Source organism: Zootoca vivipara, chromosome 5 (genome assembly GCF_963506605.1).
Source record: "Zootoca vivipara chromosome 5, rZooViv1.1, whole genome shotgun sequence".
NCBI classification, from domain to species: Eukaryota; Metazoa; Chordata; class Lepidosauria; order Squamata; family Lacertidae; genus Zootoca; species Zootoca vivipara.
The window spans coordinates 29,070,071-29,089,690 of NC_083280.1; the positions used below are offsets into that span (position 1 = coordinate 29,070,071).

Genomic DNA, 19,620 nt, shown 5'->3' on the forward strand with positions numbered 1-19,620 from the left:
GTTCACACATATTCATGAATACACATTTGTAGATAGGTTGTGCTCATTATCTAATTTCTTCAACTGAAAAATACTCTTAACTTCAAACTTGAGCAACAAAAGTGACCAGCAACTTAACGAAAGATTCACCATGGTACTGTATAAGAAAAATAGGGGTAGGCAATCACTTTCCCCCAATGGACATGGCTTGTGCAGTCTACTCATGATGGATGCGATCTGAAATTGATTATTATTAGCTCTCTGTTTTCCAAGTTAACAGAGGAAATAGTAACTCAAAAAGATGTTTTGCGGGTGCCTTCGTTCCAGCCACCATCCCATCGTTTCGTATCCTACTTTACAGACATGCTAATCCATTAATAAAAAATTAATCCAACTATTTAAAAAACCCTTTACTAATTCGTCAATCCTGGATGTCTCGTTTCTAGTCTTTTACCCCAACTTGAACAAACTCCAGCTGTTTCACAGTTTCAGAGATGTCACAAGTTTTCTCCCTCACACCACTCTCCACCGAAGGGTGAGGCGGAAATGAAAGAAAAACCTCCCCACCACAAGCTCACAGAAAAGTTCACTGGTCACAGAAGGCTGTAGGGTTATATGTACAGAAACTCTACAAAGCTTTGCGTGGCAGTGGAAAATGGTTGGTGGAAAATGTTAAAAAGAATAGCAGACAGTAGGTAAATATGTGGGCTCTGTGGCCTTCCATCACAGCTGATAATTGCCCATGCTGGCTTGGGCTGATGGGGGTTGGAATCCAGCAACATCTAGATGGGCCACAGGTTCCCCATTCCTGCCCCTGTGATATTGCTGTTAGTTTGAATTCCTGTACTTGTACATAACTACTCATTCCCTGTTCCTCCTCCCAAAGGGTACTACAGGTCCTCCTGGTTTGCCAGGCGAGCAGGTAAGAGGCATTCCCCCACCCCACCCCCCATTAAAGTTTAGACAGTATTTATCACACTGGTATTTTCTTGTTTCACTCTGTATGGGTTTTTATAAAGAAACTTGCTTTAAGTTCCAAACTTTAGCCACCTAATTTAATGATAAACTGGCGTCAATTTCTGCATCTTTTAAAAAAAGTCTCTAATTTTTTTTCTTCTGTTTAAAAATTAACAATTCATTAGGGAAATCCAGGAATTGGAGTGGAAGGACAGAAAGGGGAGCCGGTAAGCAAATAAGCTGTCTCTGGGAATAGCTGCCTGAAAAATGTAATCATAGTAAGAGATAGCTGAAGAAAGTGTATAGGCTTCACGTTCATGGGTTTATTGTTTCCTGTAAATGGGGAAAAAAGAAGAAGATCTTTTGTGGTTTCATACATAATTTGAGTTCTGGGAATTTCTAGAGCAGTCTTCACCAATCCTTCAGATGCTTTTGATTGCAATTCTCATCAGCCCTAGGTGGATAAAATAACACTATCAGCTGTATACTCTCATATGTGAAGAAGCATACAATGGTTTGCGAACTTTGTTTGGAAGCTGAATGTGCTCCATTTTGAATGCCATCCTTCTGTTTTGAGTGTTACACTGAGGTCTGTCTGTTTTTGCTATTTATTTTGCATTTTTGTGACTGTGTGGAACCCATAGCTGTCAAGTTCTCCCCTTTTTTAAGGGAAATTCCCTTATGCTGAATGGGCTTCCTCGCGAGAAAAGGGAAAACTTGACAGCTATGGTGGAACCCAGTTCAGCTACTGATTGATTGATTGTGTGACTGCAGTACATTGCTTATTGCTTTCATTTTATGGATCAATGGTCGCGTTCGATAGTAAAATTCATGTTAAATTGCTGTTTTAGGGGTTGCTTTTAAAAGTCTGGAATGGATTAATCCATTTTGCATTACTTTCTATGGGAAAGCGCACCTTGGTTTTGGAACACTTTGGTTTTGGAACGGGTTTCCGGAATGGATTATGTTTGGGAACCAAGGTACCACTGTAGATAGAGCAGTGGCATGAAACTTAGTTAACACAGATCAGTGCTAGGCTGTTCAAACATAGAACGAGTCCTCTGCAAATAACTCCACAATGTTATTCACTCTGTTTACTATTCCCATGGATTTTTAGGGTGATGTTGGACCTCCTGGGTCTGCAGGGCAGCCTTTATTAGTTGGACCTCCTGATTCTCAACTGTTAAAGGGAGAAAAGGTATGCAAATTATACAATTTGCAATTGTTATATGTCCATTTCTTCTTATAAAGTATCCAATAAATTTCAGTGAAATCTATGCTCATTTTTTATGCTTAGGGTCACAGCTTAAACCCCTAATCCTAGAGCTGGATGCATTTGTGTTAGACTATAGAAAGGCAAGCACCACAGCAGTATCCTGAGCAAAAGAAGTACAGTGGTACCTCTGTTTGCGAACGCCTCTGTTTGCGCATGCTCCGGGTTACGAACTCCAGCGGAAATTGCACGCCAGAGGCGCGCACGCAGAGGGAGGCGCCATTAGCGAAAGCGCGCCTCATGTTACGAGCGGTTTCCTGTTATGAACGGACCTCTGGAACAGATTCCATTCATAACCAGAGGTACCACTGTAAAGCAAATTTGTCCTGGTATGCTGCATGTCACTTGGCCACACTGCAATGGTGTTCATATACTATGCTCACTTTTATCAAGGCTGTTGCTAGCATCATGCCAATTTGCAATGGGGGAAAAAGCCTGTATGAATTATGGGGCTTCCTTGGCTAATTTAACTCATAGTTAATGAAGTTGCTGAAGGAAGCAGTGTGATCAAGTGGTCCTCCAAGATGTTGCTGAACACTGGCTGTGCAGACTGGGACTGATGGCAGCTAGGAGTCCAGCAACATCTGGAAGACCACAGGTTCCTCACCCCTGAGCCGCAGTAAGCAAATTTAATAAATAATACGTGTTGTGGAAGGGGGATTATTGGGTTGTCTGTGTTTATTTTTATTATGCATTTCGTGTTTTTCATACTGTGGTTTTATGTTATGAACCACCCTGAGACCTACAGGTATAAGGTGGTATACAAATTTAATAAATCATCATAATAAGCAACATATTTTAAATTAAATGTTTTAATACTCAGGGTGTAAAAGGAATGCCTGGAAATATAGGTGCCAAAGGATTGCGTGGCCGCAAAGTAAGTGACATTACTTTTTTTTAATTCATGAATTGATTTCATAGATATTTTATCCCAGGACTTACTAAAAATGCTAGGTAGTGTTTGGGTTTTTTCCTCTAGCTAGCAGTGGATTTGCTCTTTATCAGCTTATTGGAACATAGGAGGCTGCTTTTAACGAGCCAGACCATTGGTCCACCCTAGCTCAGTATTGTATGCACCAGGTGTGGGAAACCTTTGCTCCTCCCGATGTTGCTGAACTACAAATCTCATCATTCCGAGCAAGCATGGCCAATGACAAGGAAGGTTGGGAGTTGCATTTCAACAACATCTCAAGAGCCAAAGATTCCTGACATCTGGTGTACACACTGACTCGCAACAGCTCTCCATGGTTTCAGGCAGGGGAGACTTCCCAGCCCTGGGACTTCCTTTATGCAAAGCAGTTTTTCTACCACTGCACTATGGTATTTCCTGCAGGCCTATCTTTTTCCTGAGCTGGAATGCAGCAACTTACTACAGGGCCAAACTAGACAAAACACCACTCATGCAATTTCTGGTTGCATGAATGGCATCTTTTCCAGTTTTGTCCTCTGTCCCTGTCATCCCCAGGCTGTGAAGCTATTGCTGGTTGAACTCTGGGTGAGCCGTTCTTTGCATCACTATCTTCACTGGATGGTTATTTGCTGGCCCAGGCCCAGTGGAGCCATGGGCAGGGAGGGTGCCGTGTAGAACATTAATTGCAATAAGACACAGGACAGCAGCATTGGGGTTTAAAATGCCACAGCTTTATTGAGAACAATTGGTTTTGGCGTAGGTATTGGTTGTGTATCCTGAAATCAACCAGCACAACTTCTGATTGATGATTGGCAGGTTTTACCAAGTTTAAGGGTTGCACTATGATGTGTATCATATCCAGGTAACCTGTAAGATCACAATTTGGGGTGCTATGGCCCATCAATCCCTGAGCTAGGCATCTGGACAAGAAGAACCTCCTCGAAGCTCCTGTTAAGGGGCTACCCTGAGACTGTGGAGTGGTCACTGCTTGCTTAGATTAAGGATCCAACCCAATGCCTTATCCGCCAGTAAGTTGTGACAATTGCTATGAGATAGGCAAAACCTTCAGACAGACCCAGTTAGCCTGAAGGGCAAATTTGTCCCTCGCCCTGAATACAGCAGCTGAAGAACTTCCAAAAAAGAGGTGCCGGAACTCACTATGAATGTCTCCCGTGCTCTCTTATCATGGCAATGGCGCCCACCTGAGAGGTGCTTGAGTTCCTGTTGAAAAAAGCCCTGCGTAGCATTGTCCACACCACACACCCAGTCCCAGATCTATATAGGATCGCCCAAAACAAGTAAAATGCGTAGTAGACTTTGTGTTTCTTATTTGAAGTAATTTGACTGTTTTTTGTTTTGCATAAAAACAGGGTTCACTTGGAATTGGAGAGAAGGGTGAAAGGGGGATTCCTGGCTTTCCTGGATTGCGGGTGAGGAAGTTTCAGAATAAGCCAATACAGTATAGTTACAGTTTATACATGGCTTTTGAGCAGCGGTTGCCAATGTGATGCCTTCCAGAGGTTTACTGGACAGAAGCTCCCATGAGCCCCCTGTGGGACGGAGAACAGGGGGATCACTATGGGAGGGGAGAATTGGTCCAAAGTTGGATAAAGGCACCTTATGCAAATACAACAGGGATTTATCTAACTCTGGGGTAACCAACATGGTGCCCTCCAGCTGTTGTGGGCCACAACTTCCATCGGCTTCAGTCAAGATGGCTAAGGGTCCGAGATGATGGGAATTGTAGTTCATAATATCTGAAGGGCACCACATTGGATATCCTTGGTCTAACCCAATCCTATATAATAAAGTCCCTGTGTCTCTGCGTCCAGTCCCTGTGTCCGCGCTACTGTGCATGTGCCCCACGGACACAGGGATTGGATGCAGAGACTGGACGCACGCACGCTCTCTCCCCCCCAACCCCTCTGCCTACCGTTTACCTACCTGCGGCCACCAACCGCCGCTCCCCGTGCGAGCGAGCGCGCTCTGTCTCCACGCAGGCGCACTTGCTTCTAAGCAGCAGCGCGAGGAGGAGGAGGCTGCGAGATAGACCCGTGCACTTTTCCCTCTCACGGCTGCTTTTTTCCCCCTTCCTCGCGCAGGCAGCGCGAACCAGAGAAGCCCCGCTCTCTTCTCTCTCTCGCACACACACATACAAACCGCCCGCCTGCCCGCCCCACAGCAAACTACCTCAGGCAGTCGAACTCAGGTACGCGCACGCCACTTCCCGCTACCCCCCCAGCTGCATTCCCAACCAAGCCGCAACATAAATCTATACAGAGAGAGGGAGAAGAAAGAGAGACCCCCGATTAGTCTTGGAAGTGCCACCGCCTCCTAGCGGCCACCCGCGGGATGTGTGTGAGTGGGCGCGCCGGGGAGGCTAATATTTGACCCTTCGGGGGTCATACAGTCACAAGCTCGCCTACCTCACAGGGTTGTTGTGGGGATAATTTTTGTAGTTTTATATTTTTTATTTTGCTCTGCGAAGCGCCCTGATGCCTTCGGGTATAGAGCAGTATAATCCTTTATAATAAAGTGCAAGAAGTGGCGGGTGTGCGTGGAAACGCGGTGGGATGCGCTCTGCACATGTCCCCAAGGTTGCTAGAGCAACAGGTCTGTTCTAGCACCCGTTAATTTAACGGGCTTCATGATACTAGTGTGTTCATAATCAGTGTGTAAAAAATACCTAATATTATAACTTTTTGTCTCTGTCCTTTTCCATAGGGGAGTCCAGGTTCTTATGGATCGTCAGGAATTCCAGGAAGCAAGGTAGCATATATTTATAAATAAAACATAAGCAATGTATATAATTTACTAATAAAATAAACCGAAGTATAGCATCCATATCCATAGCACACACACCTTCCCTTATTTTGTAAGATAAATCAGTGCTGGTGTATTTTAAAAGCATTTTTTAAATATTTTGAATTTCTTTTACCTGCTAAACCCCCACAATTTCAGACCTGTTTTTGAGAGTCTACATAATGGTGGTCGTTTGGTTCTGAGCTAGCAAACCTTGTCAATGAAACTGAACTTGAAGTGCATGAATTGTCACAGATTAACCAACTTGGGATAACTTCTTACACAGTTATCCCTATTAAGTGCAATTAATTACAGTATAACCTATTTGCACGATAAGCGTTCTTAAGGGACGTGAACAAATATTGTTTATTTCAGGGTGAAACTGGAATGGCTGGATTTCCTGGAGAGGATGGGCTTCCAGGAATTAAGGTCAGGTCTCAAATGCAGAAGGTTCTTTATATATTTGTGTTTATACTAAGCTTACATGGAATCTATACCGTTCTGTAGCAGAGCAGAGGGGTCATTTTAATTCATTCCATTACCTTTCACTATCACAGTTAATTGTTTCCCTTGGGCTCCTATAGGTACAACGTTGTTACATTGCAATAAACCTGAAAATTCTTACAGGGGGATCTAGGAGACAATGGGCTGCCAGGTCCACCAGGACCTCGAGGAACACCACGCCCTGGAATAAAAGGTTTAACTAATATTAAACAATTCAATGCACATTTCATACAATTCATAGTAACATACAATTATATTTAAAGACCACCACATTTTCCAATGATCTCCTACAGGTCTTCAAGGAGACCCTGGAGAACCTGGACCTCCTGGAAATGTGGGGGCAGATGGGTTGACGGGCCCTCCTGGTGCTTATGGCAGGCAAGGGGAAGATGGAGCCAGTAAGAAACCTTTTTTTATGTTTAGGGTAAAAGAAAATCCTATCACCAGCTTTCACCTCTTTCCATAAAGGTTATGGTGACAGATCCCAGGATAAAAATAATCTGTGGCAGCCTTTTCATAGTTACTTCTGTGCATTTCTAAGCATATAATAAGAGTTTATACAAAATGTGTTTTTTGTGATTTTTAAAAGATGTAGTGAGTTGGCAGATTTTAAATAATCATATGAGCAGCAAATGTGTTAAAGCATCTTGATTGTTCAAGGTATTCGCTCAGGTTGAACATTTGCCTTTATACGGATTTCATTGCTTTAATAAGATTGTTGGAAAAAAAGGAGGGGTGGGTTAGGAATTGAACAAAGGTGTGGCAAAATACTGTCCACTGTGCTTCCTCAGGTTTGTGTATTTATTCCAGGTGGTAACACCCCCAAGTATTCCATGTTAACTCAGAGTTAGACCTATTAGTTAGACAACACCAATGCTGCTCAGGAATTCTAAGAAACAAAAACATAATAAGATATTTGAATTGATTTTCTTTTTTTAGTTTCTTAATCATTCTAATACTGTTGGGTAAGCTGTAATATACAATCCTGCCAAAATTGGTTAAAAACAGTTCCCTTTGGAAAGGCCCAATCCTGGCACCCAATCTTAGACAAAAAAAGTGCTCCTTCATCTTGGGAGCCATCCTGCAAAAATCAGTGATGACGTCTTCAGAGGTGTCCAAATATAGAAAAAAGGCCATCCCTCAATTTCAGGAACAATCACACCAAATTTGGTGATGGCATCTTAAGAGGTTCCTGGATGCAAAGTAAACAGACAAACAACTTTCCAAAATATGTAGTGTAATATAGTAGATGTAGGTACCATATGTTGTTTAAAAGCATCACCTCAACAATTTGGAGCATGACCTTTCAAACAAAAGGCTTTTCTCAATCCATGGGGGGGGGCTGTTTGGAGGCCATCTTTAGACAGATTGGAGCTTCTGTTTGTCTTCACTTTTTCTCAATAAAACAATTACTGAAGGGAGAACTCCATGTCACTGATGAATGGATAGAACTGTTAAAGACTACACTGCTACAGCTACATTTATCTTTAAGCCGTTCACATATGCTGAACCTGCCAATGCTTTAAGATCATATGGCAAGACTTATTTCGGTTCCTCTACTCGCTGAATTTAGGTAGGCAGTAAATGGGAAATGAGCCTTTTTTCCTTTTCCAGTGAAATCCTATGCAAATCCAGTCAAAAGTACATTCCATTATTTTCAATGGGGTTTACTTCCAGGTAAGTGTATGTAGGATTGCATCCTGTACACATTTGCCTGGGAGTTTGCTGCATTGAATTAAGTTCAGTGGTAGAACATTTGTCTTTAAATCAGAAAGTTCCAGGTTCAATTCCTGGCATCTCCATGTACGGCTGAGAGAGGCTTGCTAACTAAAACCCTGGTGAGTTGTACGCTGCCTCTGAATACCAGTTGCTAGAGAACATGAACAGCAGAGTGCAATTGCCCTCATTCTGCTTGTGGTCTTCTAATAGAAATTTGATAGGCATCTGTGGGAACAGAACCCAGGACTAGGTGGGCCCTTGGTCTAATGCAGCAGGGCTTTTCTTATTAAATCATTGGGACAAAAATGCCATGTATTAAATTGAGGCCCATTGATTCCAATGGGAACTTTTTTTAAAAAATTTTTTATAAAAATCTTTATTTCAATTCTTTAAAACATTACAAAAATATAACAGAAACAAAGGATTTACAAAACGTAATAACAAAAACAAAAAAAGATATGAAAATACCAGAAACAGAACATAGAAATGAATGATCAAAATAAAACAGAGTTTCATCTAAACTTATACTCAACACAATGCATAGCAAGTATTGTATAAAAAATTTAAATCAAGATGAAATCAAAATATAGAAATTTCTTTTAAAAAAGGAAAAGGAAAAAGAAAGGGAAATTTTTTAAAAAATACTTCCGATTGTTCACATATCGCTTCCTCTATCTTTCCCCCCTCTTTACTCGCTTTCTTAAATTCCTTTAATTAAACCACCCACCACAGGTGTACCATCTTCTTTTATCTAACAAGTATCTCTCTTTATACGTTACTTAATTTAAGCAAATCACCAAATCAGTTTTAATACCTTCTTTCTTCAGGTAGTCCTCTACCAATTTCCACTCGTTCTGGATTTTTTGTTTGGGGGGTAACACGACTGGACCTGATGGTCAGGGGCCCCTTTACTTTATTCCTTATACCTGCAGTCATTTTAGCTAAATTCATAAATTCTATTATTTTTACTTGCCAATCCTGTACTGTTGGTACCTCTTCCCCCTTCAAATGGAAATTTAAGGTCAACCCAGAATTCCTAGGGCAAGAAGTACTCCGGGCAATGCCAACCTATTGTTTCCGGAGCATGTGCCAATGTTGTAATCCAAACTGGTAAGACTGTTTTATGCTATTTTACAACTGTTAAGAAAAAGAAAAGAATGAAATGCCAAAACCTGTGATTTGCAGCTCAGTTTCCTTGTGTGCTTTAGAACAAATAGTTTGGAGATAATTGTAATAGTTGAGGAAATCCCGTGAACAGGAATTTGGAGATCAATTGAGCTTCCCTTTCAAGCCTTGCCAGTCTATCAGAAGGAAATATTAGTTTAAAACATAAGGAATCCATTATCCTGGATAACTGAGCCTCCAAATGTTGCTTGGTCACAACTCACATCACCCTTTGCCATTGGCCACACTGGTTGGAGCTGATGCAAGTTGGAATCTAACAATATCAGGAGGGCCACAAGTTTCCCATCCTTGTTCTAGACTATTCAGTGAGGTGTAGCTCAAATAATTTGAATTTTAGAATGCCACCCTCCCATAGCTGGTTTCGTTATGGCTATTTCACTTCCTTTTTCAAGGCTCCATGACTTGTTCTTTTCTCCTCCTCCTCCATAGGTTTCCCTGGTCCCAAAGGTATATTGGGAGTACAAGGGCCTCAGGGCTTTCGAGGTGACCCTGGTCTCCCTGCTGTAGCTGACATGGCACCAGGAAGGCCTGGCTCTCCAGGGTTGCCGGGTTTTCCAGGAACACCAGGAAAACAGGGCTTGCCTGGACCACCTGGTAAGATGAGCAAAATACTTTGAACTTGACTATAATTCCACTCATTTCTTAATAATAATAATAATAATAATAATAATAATAATAATAATAATAATAACAATAATAATAATAATAATAATATTTGTACCCTACCCTGCCCAGCCCGGGTCGGGCTCAGGGGGCTAACATCAAATATGAACTACAATAAAATGTAATAGAAAAAAGAAGAAGAAAACAACAAACAAATAAACAGTTAATCAAAATACGGCTTAAAATGCTGTATTAAAATGCAGCTTAAAATGCAGCCTCATTTTAGTAGCAGCCCATAGCAGGGGTGGGCAACTTTGACAGGTGGGCATGACAACCCTTGCCAGTTATGTAATAACCAGATGATTTTTCGGTGCTTGGAAACTGCAGTGCAAGAGGCTTTGCCAGCCCTATGGTTGGCACTTTGGGAAGCATTGAGCATAGGGTTTGCAGAGCGTTCCTCCACATCAGTTGAAGGGGATCAGATGGAGAGGAAAAAACCTTGCATTTAAGTTCAATTCTGCTTAGTCCTGGGCACAAACATGTACAGAATTGAGCCTTGTTCTCCCTCCGATAATCAGCTTAACATCATGAATGACAGGCATGTAATTGGCAGGGGATTGGCAAGTGGGTGGGGTTTGGGGGGGAAATGGCCTTGTGGACCAAACTGGTTTCCTACCCCTAATATTTAGCAATAGTAATTTATCAAGCAATAATAACAGTAATCATTCCGGGTATGGGAGAAGCAGGCTTATTGCCTTCACGATTTGTCTTCAAAATCTGGCTTCCATTTACCCAAGGTGAAGCAATACCAAGAAAGCACAATCACCAGCAAGGAAGGAGCTTATGAGGGAGGGGCAGAGGCAATGGTAACAGTGCTGCACTCATCAGGGTGGGGGTGTGCAGGTGGCAGTGAGATCAGGGTTGTTTCAGGTTGGTGGTGGTAGCCCAGCTAATATGCGTGCACCTGCAGGGCCACTGCTGGCCCAGAACTCCCCCAATGTCCCCTCCTCACACCATCTTGGTGACCACAGTGCTGCCGCCAAGAAGACTTTGCAGCCTCTGCCTCACTACCCTCATGAGCAGGCACCCCCAAACTGCGGCCCTCCAGATGTTTTGGCCTACAACTCCCATGATCCCTAGCTAACGAGACCAGTGGTCGGGGAGGATGGGAATTGTAGTCCAAAACATCTGGAGGGCCGAAGTTTGGGGATGCCTGCTCATGAGTCACCTCTGGAAGAAGCTTTAAGAGGAAGGCACTTCACTGCTTTCCCCTTCCAGTATGGGCCTCCCCCCCCAAAACACACACTCATGGTTGCATTGCAATAGAACCTCAGCCAAGGAGAAAGCATCTGGGGGAAAGTTGAGGGAGAAAAGAGACAGGTGGAAAGAAGGGCTAAATACCCTCCTCCTCCTCGCTGCTTCTTTATTACAAATAATACCCTCCTACTTTGAAGAAGTGAACTCTGAAGGTGGATTGTGGGAATAGTATTTTGTATGTTGCCCAACAATCTATCAACCGTATATGGAATATGGGGGGGGGGGGGTATGTCTAAAGGAATCTTTATTTACTCCACTCAGTTTGGTATTGCAGAACTCTAGTTATGCATAGCAAGTTAGTTCTACAGTTTCAGCAACAATTATTTGAAAACAGTAACATGATTATGTACTATATAATGTAGAATTATTATTATTATTATTATTATTATTATTTATTATTATTATTTAGTGTTCCAAGCTTCAGGAGAAATGGAGGAGAGGATTGGTGGGTGGGTGAACATATATCCCCTATTAGGTGGGACGTGGGCATCACACTGGCAGTCAAACAAGCTTCTCATAGCTGTCAACTTTTCCCTTTTCTTGCGAGGAATCCTATTTGGAATAAGGGAATTTCCCTTTAAAAAAGGGAAAAGTTGACAGCTATGAAGCTTCTGCTGATGTAACCATCTGGTCCTGTAGCTGTCTAACAAGTCGGTTCTAAGAATGAGGCCAGGCTGTTTAATTTTTTTAAAAAAGAACAGAGGCAATGATAATCAATTGAAACAATAAAATATATCTCTTGTAAAATTTCAAGGTGTGGCTTGTACTGGGAGAGGGTCTCCTGGACCACCAGGAGCTAAAGGCCAGAAGGGATCCCCTGGAGAAAGAGGTGCAAAAGGAGAGAAAGGCAAGTACATGCATCCCTCACAGAGCAAATGCCTCATCTCAATCAAATCATGTAATTAAACCATGACTGTCCTTGAGATAAAAACACAAGTCATAATCGCTTTGTGAACTGGCATTATTTGTCTGGTCCAAAGCCCTGCTTCCTTTGTGCCTATACAGGGAGTGCAAGTAGCTGCTTATGTGGTGCTGGTCCTTGTGGTGCAGCTGGAATACGAGGTCCGCCAGGTGTCCCTGGAAGAAAAGGAGAAGTAGGGTTACCTGGAAAATATGGAAGAATAGGTGATCCAGGCTTACCTGGTGCAGTAGGGCCACCAGGTTCCCCCGTGAGTAACTTATAGGCAATATTTTATATTCTGGCATCCACAGAGTAGATTGATCTTTCCTTATTTCTGAAGATTCAGCTTTTATTTTGTCACATTTTGATGTTAATGTTCAGGTAGATCACACAATGCAAACTTAAACTGTGGAATTTGCTGCTTCAAAGTGTGGTGATGACCACCAATGCAGATGGCTTTAAAGGGGGGTTCATGGAGGATAAGACTATTAAGCACTACCGGTACTAGTTGTGGTGCCTGTGTATAATAGCGGTCGCTGGGGGAAAACCAGCAATAGTGGGCTATTGTGCTCAGGTCCTGCTTGCAAGTTTCCCATAGGTGGTTGGTCAATGTTGGAAACAGGATACTGGGCGAGATGGGTCTATACTCTGATCCAGCAGGATCATTCTACTGTTCTTGTCAGTGTGCCATGAGAGCAAATCATTGGGAAAGATCTTGATGAAAGGCTCCTGTGGGAGCAGGATGGGGAAAGCTCATGGTGTCACCCGGACGGTGGCAGAGTGACATGTTCCAGCACCCGGAGTGGCAAAGAGGTGGGGGCATGGCTGGCGAGCATCTCGGGGGTGCACGGCGAGCGGTGTGTGTGTGGCTGCAATGGCACCCCCTGGGATGGCACCCGGGACATACCACTCCCCCCACCCCCACCTTCGTCCGCCAGTGCACCCGGATAACCTTTGTTGTCAGTTTAAAAAGCACAGGTTGTGGGATGAGAAAGAGAGCATCACACTCCCATCTTGCTCATCTAATAGATGTTTATTTGCTTTCGGATCTCAGCTATTATTTCAATTGACTATAACTTTTTTATTTTAACACTTGTAAGGGAATACCAGGTCCATTTGGGTTGACTGGTGAAAAAGGTGATAAGGGTGACCCAGCTAGAATAAGAATAAAAGGTAACTATACAACGTACTAAACCCATGAGACTTTTTCCCTTTAAACTTGGGGACTGCTTCCAATGGTATATCCAAATTTTCTATTGCGTGGTGTTTGTGGTGTAGAAGCTTTGCACATAAGAGCCAACGAATTGCCCTGGGAGTAATAACAGTAGCCATCTGTCTGAAGTTCTTTCTCCAAAGTTATAGTCTGTAAGTGCCATAATTAGAGTATGTCTTCCACTTCCTTACTTTTATGATCTATCAAATGCAAGGAGCTAGTGCAGTCTGTTCCTTATTCCATGTCCCTCCACTGATCAGTACTCTGCTTTTTAAGACTCATTGTGAAAAATGCACTACCTAGTTAAAGTGGTACCAACTGTCCTAAGATTCTTGCTTAAGTTTTGTCAAGCATCTCCATTAGCACCATCTTTCTATTTTTCTGCTCATCCTAATTCACCATGAACCACTTTTCATTTGAAATGTTCACATTCATCCACTTATTCATCTTATTGCAAGATTTTAGGGTTGTTATTTTTTAAAAAATAGACTGAATTTGCCCACATTCATCATAGACACCTCAGTAATTTCTTTGGCTAATGCATTCCACAGAAGAGAAGGTTCCTGACCTTATGTACTGTAATTAATGGAGAAGCTTATTCCTCCCCCCCCCCCCCCGATTCCTCCTGCATATAATCCTGTACAAATACCAAAACTCAAGCTTCTTGACGTTCATTATTTTAAGACTTTTAATATTCTGAACACTAATTAGTAAGAAAGATGCATTTTATCCAAACGCAAAATAGTGTCCTGTAACTTATTGTAAAGCTGTATTCTTATTGGTTTGCCCAATTTTCTAGCAGTTTGGGGGCATTTCCTAAAACATTCAGGTAGTGTAGCCTTCAACAGCATACATACATACATACATACATACATACATACATACATACATACATACATACATACCGGTATATTGCATACTGACTGTAACATTTCCATAATTTAAAGGGATAAAAGGACAAAGAGGTCTTCAAGGCGAGCCTGGATTTCCAGGAAGAAATGGCATTGCTGGCAGGAATGGAGAACTAGGACTGCCTGGTGAAAAGGGTTTTAAGGTATACCTGATTATTTTGACAGCTGTTTTTCCCTTCATTGTAACAATGAAGAAGTAAACTAACCAGGAGTTTTCTCTCTGCGTGAAAGGGCTGAGAGTTCTGCACAGTTCTTATAATGAAAGCCAGCTCATAAACTCAGAATATGCTCAGTGGCACCATGTTCTTTAATTCTAACAGTATGTCTTTTGCACCTGGATGTGGTTGTTAGATCATGGGGTTCTAGTGCAAAACTTCCAACATAGCTACAACACTAATAAAACCAACAATAAGGACATGCCCAGCCCAGAAATAAAACATTGATTTAACAAGTCCATCATCTGAAAGGAAACATTACTCATGAGTAAGCTGCTGTGAACAAGTGAATCTCAACGCCCTTTTGGAAAACCTGGTGACTTTAAGGGGATCAGCTGGAAGCGAGTTCAAATAAATTAATTGTGCATTTGTATTCATTGTTTACAGGGGTTTGATGGAAGATCTTTGCCAGGTTATAAAGGATTTCCTGGTTCCCCTGGACTTCCTGGCTCAAAAGGGCCAATAGGACCAACGGGTCTTGGAATTCAGGGTCTGCAAGGTGTCCGGGGTCTGCCTGGAAGTCCAGGAAGCCCAGGTATTAGAGGACCACCTGGCCCAAAAGGTGAAAAAGGTAATGTATATATTTTACATTGAAAAGAGAATACTCTGTTGGTTCAGTTGTTTGGGAGGTTGGGTCAAACCAATTGATGGTGTGCAGCCTGGGAGTCATTTTGGACTCACAGCTGTCCATGGAGGCACAGGTCAGTTCTGTATCCTTGGGCAGCTGTCTACCAGCTCCATCTGGTATGCAGGCTGAGACCTTACCTGCACGTGGACTGTCTCGCCAGAGTGGTGCATGCTCTAGTTATCTCCCGCTTGGACCTCTGCAATGCGCTCTGCGTGGGGCTACCTTTGAAGGTGACCTGGAAACTACAACTACTACAACTTATTATTATTATTTCCTTCTAGGTGCTACTCTTCCTTACACAGCAGCATACCCTGGGAATCCAGGTGCACCTGGTTTTAAAGGTATATCAGGTATGACTACAAAAGTGAAACAAGGTGCTATTCTTTGCACAGAATCTGTTAATGTCTTCAGATTATTCAGAATTAACCAGACTTCTGTAATTTAAAGCTTACAGTAATGAGGTGTAGGGTAAGAATTCTCAAGATTTGAAAAGAAACACAAATGCGAGGTTATCATAAATGATAGCTAAAAATTAAAACCAGGGCTAGAACCTCCCTAATACTCTACGCAAAAAAACCTTTTGTTTTCCACTGGTGGTGAACCTGGTGGAAAAAATAAAGTTTGGCATGCTCCTCTTATATGGTTATATCATTTAGATAGTCTCCGGGTGGTACAGCAAGGGAAATCTCTAATATGAGTCTCAGAAGCATTTTGCCATGGGTTATGGAGCACAACTATGATTAAAAGAAATAAGGGGTCAAATCTGTCTCCGTATTTCATTTGTTTGGCAAAAGCCAAGGGAATGGACTAAGTGGTACTTCCTTACAAGTATTATTGTCTTTGGCCAACTTCTGGATAGTCAGAAAACATGGAGATCTTGCTGACTTTCCATTGCAATTGCTTTAGGATAACCCTTCATCCTGCCAGCTGAATAGCTTGGAACTTCTTATCTCTTAATGTTATCACTTAATATTAATTATTATTTAATGTTGAATTAGAGTTGCTCTTTTTTTAATGGAGACTTGAATGGCAGAAATTACACGTTGCCAGACAAGGTATGTGCAATTATGCATGATGAGGTAGTGTGAACATGAAACCTATCAGTCCTAAGAATGCATTGATCTTGCCTGAAATGTTTTTAAAATTCAACCCCTATATTTATAAAATGGATTTATCTAGGTTTGTTCCACAGAAGGTTTGAAAGCATTGAACTAAGCTGTGGCACAATCTGTCTATTCAGGCCCGAAAGGATTGAGAGGGCAGCCTGGGCGAGCTGGTCCCAATGGTTTTGATGGCTTCAAAGGCCAACAGGGCAAACCAGGAATACCAGGGAATCCTGGTCCAGAAGGTAAGTGAAAGAAGGGCAGTGTGTATTCATTTGTTGAATATGGGTATGGACTGATTTTAATATACTGTAGTATATTCAGCTTTCTTCTTCTGAGCCTCATGCTTATTGTGCAACTGTAGAACCTGAATGTTGTCAGGTCATTAAATAAAGTCAGTTTTAGAAAAGAATTGTAGCTCACGTGCTTTCTCTCCAGTGCTTTGCTCCCATTAGATCTTGTTTCCCACAAGATGTAGTGATGGCCACCATCATCATCATCATCATCATTTGATTTGTATGCCACCTTTCCACAGTTAAAACAATGCTCAAGGCAGCGTACAACATGACAAGATTTACATAATTACCAACAAAACAAAAGGCATAAACAATAAATAAAACACATCAAAAGGTACATAACCAGATGCAAAACATTTCCACATAAATCATAAAATCTGAAAACTAAAAATCAAAATACGGCTTAAAATACAGCTTAAAATGCAGCCTCATTTTAGTAGCAGCCCATAGCAGGGGTGGGCCAACTTTGACAGGTGGGCATGACAACCCTTGCCAGTTATGTAATAACCAGATGATCGTTAGGTGCTTGGAAGCTGCAGTGCAAGAGGCTTTGCCAGCCCTATGGTTGGTATTAGTTAATATCAACATTAATATCAATAACAATTTAAAATGACATAGGTAAAAAATAAAAACAATATTTAAAAAGGAGCCCTCTCTGTCAAGGTAGCAGCAGCAGTCCTTTATGGACCTTGTCAGTCCCCGCCCCAAGCCAACTTGAATGACTTTAAGAAGGAATAAATAAATTCATGGAGAACTATTGGTGGCTACTACCCATGATAGCTATGTTCTACCTCCACTGTTTGAGGCAGTATGTTTCTGAATACCAGCTGCTGATAACCAGTTGGAAAGAGATTCAGGTTCCATATATGGGGTTCTCATGGGCATCTGGTTGGACACTGTGAGAACAGGATTGCTAAACTAGATGGGTCTTTGGCATAATTCAGCAGCACTCTTCTTATGTTTGTTGAAACCAGTCAGGAAGCAGATCTTAAACCTCTGACTGAGGCTCTGAAGAGCTGGTTTGAGACACATTTCCCAGTAGTGATTCAGGTCCCAGACTGCTATAGCCTAAAATATCTCATCAGGTTAGAAACCTGCACTAAATAAAGAGGTATATTAATCCAGGCCAGGGTAGCAAATGTAGTACGCACCTCTGCAATATGCCATCAGCCCCAGCACAGCAAATGGGTCGGGTTGGGGATGGTAAAATCAGCTATCCCTGGATTAATGTGACTCCAAATACTGACAATCTCCACTTGCTCTCAGTTAAATTGTTTTGAGTGTTTGCAATACTTAGAATGAATTCAAAGGGATAAGGTGAACACACAGAGGACAGATCTAACAGCCATAATGGAAAAATTCAGTCTCCATGTTCACAGGCAGTTGAGTTGGCATCCCTCTGTCTTGGTAGACAATGGAGGAGTGTGCCTTTGGTGGTGAAATCAAACTGTTGGAAGGATACAGCATCTGCTGCGGCTGTAGATACTGCTACGGGAAAGACATGTTTCGTTGCAGCTGGGGCAGATGAAGACCATGCACCATGGCATTTCTTCTCTCGGCACTCTTCCCAGTGGTCATTCCTCCTCTGGTCACTGCTACGAATGCACAACCTAACTGCCTGACTCCAGGTCATACATTCACAGACAGAGTATGCCACTGAGATCAGTTCCTGGGTGCAAACAATGAGGAGGAGCTACTGTCTTCATGCCTCATTATGACCTCATAGGTGTCTGATTGGCCACTGGGGGAAACAAGCTGCTGCACTATATGGATCTAGGAAAAGCTCTCTTTACATTCCTATTTCACAAATGATAGCATTACAAGTTGAAATTAAACAAGTTAAGCAAATGATCCTATGTCATCTGGATTTCATTATTCTCCAGGTTTCAGGGGTGAGACTGGTGATCAAGGTGCACAAGGTGAAAGTGGTCCAAGGCTGGATGGTGCTCCAGGGTTGCCAGGTCCTCCTGGCCTTGAAGGTCCAAAAGGCATTTTAGGTGACAACAGTTATGGTCCTCCAGGAATTCCAGGCAACAGAGGTCTTCCCGGTTTACCAGGCCTGCAAGGCTTAAGAGGTGAACCAGGTTTTGCTGGGCTTCAAGGTATGATGCCTATTTGTGCATGATTTATCTTATCCTTTTTGGATTTGTTACTGATAATTGGCTGACTATAAGCTACTTCTCCCCCAAAATATATTTCTGTAGGAGAAAAATATAAATAGCTCAATCAATAATGCCTGATCTGACTGTACCAGTTACCGATTTGTTTCCGTGCCCAATTTAAAATGCTGGTTTTGACTTATATAGCCTTAATTGGCTCAGGACTGCAATATCTAAAGGACTGCCTCTTTCTATACGAACCTACCCAGACCCTGGTATCATATTTCGAGGCCCTTCTTAGGTTTAGAGGGTGGCAACAGAAGAACGGACCTTTTCTGTGGTGGCTCCCCATTTGTGGAATGTTCTCCCGAGGGAGGTTCGCCAGGCACCTTCATTATACACCTTTAGACGCCAGGCAAAAAAAAGTTCCTCTTTAACCTGTCCTTTAGCTGATTAACATCCAATGCCCTTTTAAAATGTGTTGGGAGGGGGTTATTGGGTTGCTTTTGTTTTTATTTTGTGTATTTCATGTTTTTATATTGTAATTTTATCTTGTGAACTGCCCTGAGACTTGCGGGTATACGGCGGTATATAAATTTAATAAATAATAATAATAATAATAATAATAATAATAATAATAATATTTCTAATGTAAGAGGTTGAAGGACACACAATCTGGATATGTTTGGGAAACCCTAGCTGAAAATAAGAATGAGAGCAAGAGAAAAGGAAAAGTGAGGGGTTGTACAGTGGGGAGATCTCAGAAGCATAGCAACTCACAAAAACGGTCCAGATAGCTTCACATATTTACTGTTTGTCTCTTTTACTTATTTTTTTTTTAAAAAAATAGTTTTTTATTAAATTTTCCAAATAAACAAAAAGTAAAGAATTTTTTTACATTCCAATTTATATTCCCCTCTTATTTCAATTTCGCTCTGCCGAGCTATGACTTCCCTCCCTCCCTTCATTCGGCTTTCTTGTTCCCTCTTATCTCACAGTTGCTTT

At 42.0% G+C, this 19,620-nt stretch overlaps 1 protein-coding gene across 12 annotated transcripts in view; it reads left to right on the forward strand.

Annotated features, from left to right (window-relative positions):
- The window catches only part of COL4A4 (collagen type IV alpha 4 chain), a 75,692-nt gene that overhangs the window by 28,588 nt on the left and 27,484 nt on the right, over positions 1-19,620 (forward strand). For all 12 annotated transcript variants that reach the window (XR_009557583.1, XR_009557588.1, XR_009557587.1 and 9 more), the window contains 18 exons: positions 866-901; positions 1,122-1,163; positions 2,054-2,134; positions 3,033-3,086; positions 4,490-4,549; positions 5,844-5,888; positions 6,297-6,350; positions 6,549-6,618; positions 6,719-6,823; positions 9,759-9,923; positions 12,004-12,100; positions 12,259-12,418; positions 13,251-13,323; positions 14,311-14,417; positions 14,877-15,060; positions 15,399-15,467; positions 16,358-16,465; positions 18,400-18,618. Coding sequence is in view for 2 of the 12 variants with exons in the window: in XM_060274539.1 (XP_060130522.1) it covers positions 866-901; positions 1,122-1,163; positions 2,054-2,134; positions 3,033-3,086; positions 4,490-4,549; positions 5,844-5,888; positions 6,297-6,350; positions 6,549-6,618; positions 6,719-6,823; positions 9,759-9,923; positions 12,004-12,100; positions 12,259-12,418; positions 13,251-13,323; positions 14,311-14,417; positions 14,877-15,060; positions 15,399-15,467; positions 16,358-16,465; positions 18,400-18,618 (1,729 nt within the window). In the remaining 10 variants the exon portion in view is untranslated. The remainder of the gene's footprint in view (positions 1-865; positions 902-1,121; positions 1,164-2,053; positions 2,135-3,032; positions 3,087-4,489; positions 4,550-5,843; positions 5,889-6,296; positions 6,351-6,548; positions 6,619-6,718; positions 6,824-9,758; positions 9,924-12,003; positions 12,101-12,258; positions 12,419-13,250; positions 13,324-14,310; positions 14,418-14,876; positions 15,061-15,398; positions 15,468-16,357; positions 16,466-18,399; positions 18,619-19,620) is intronic.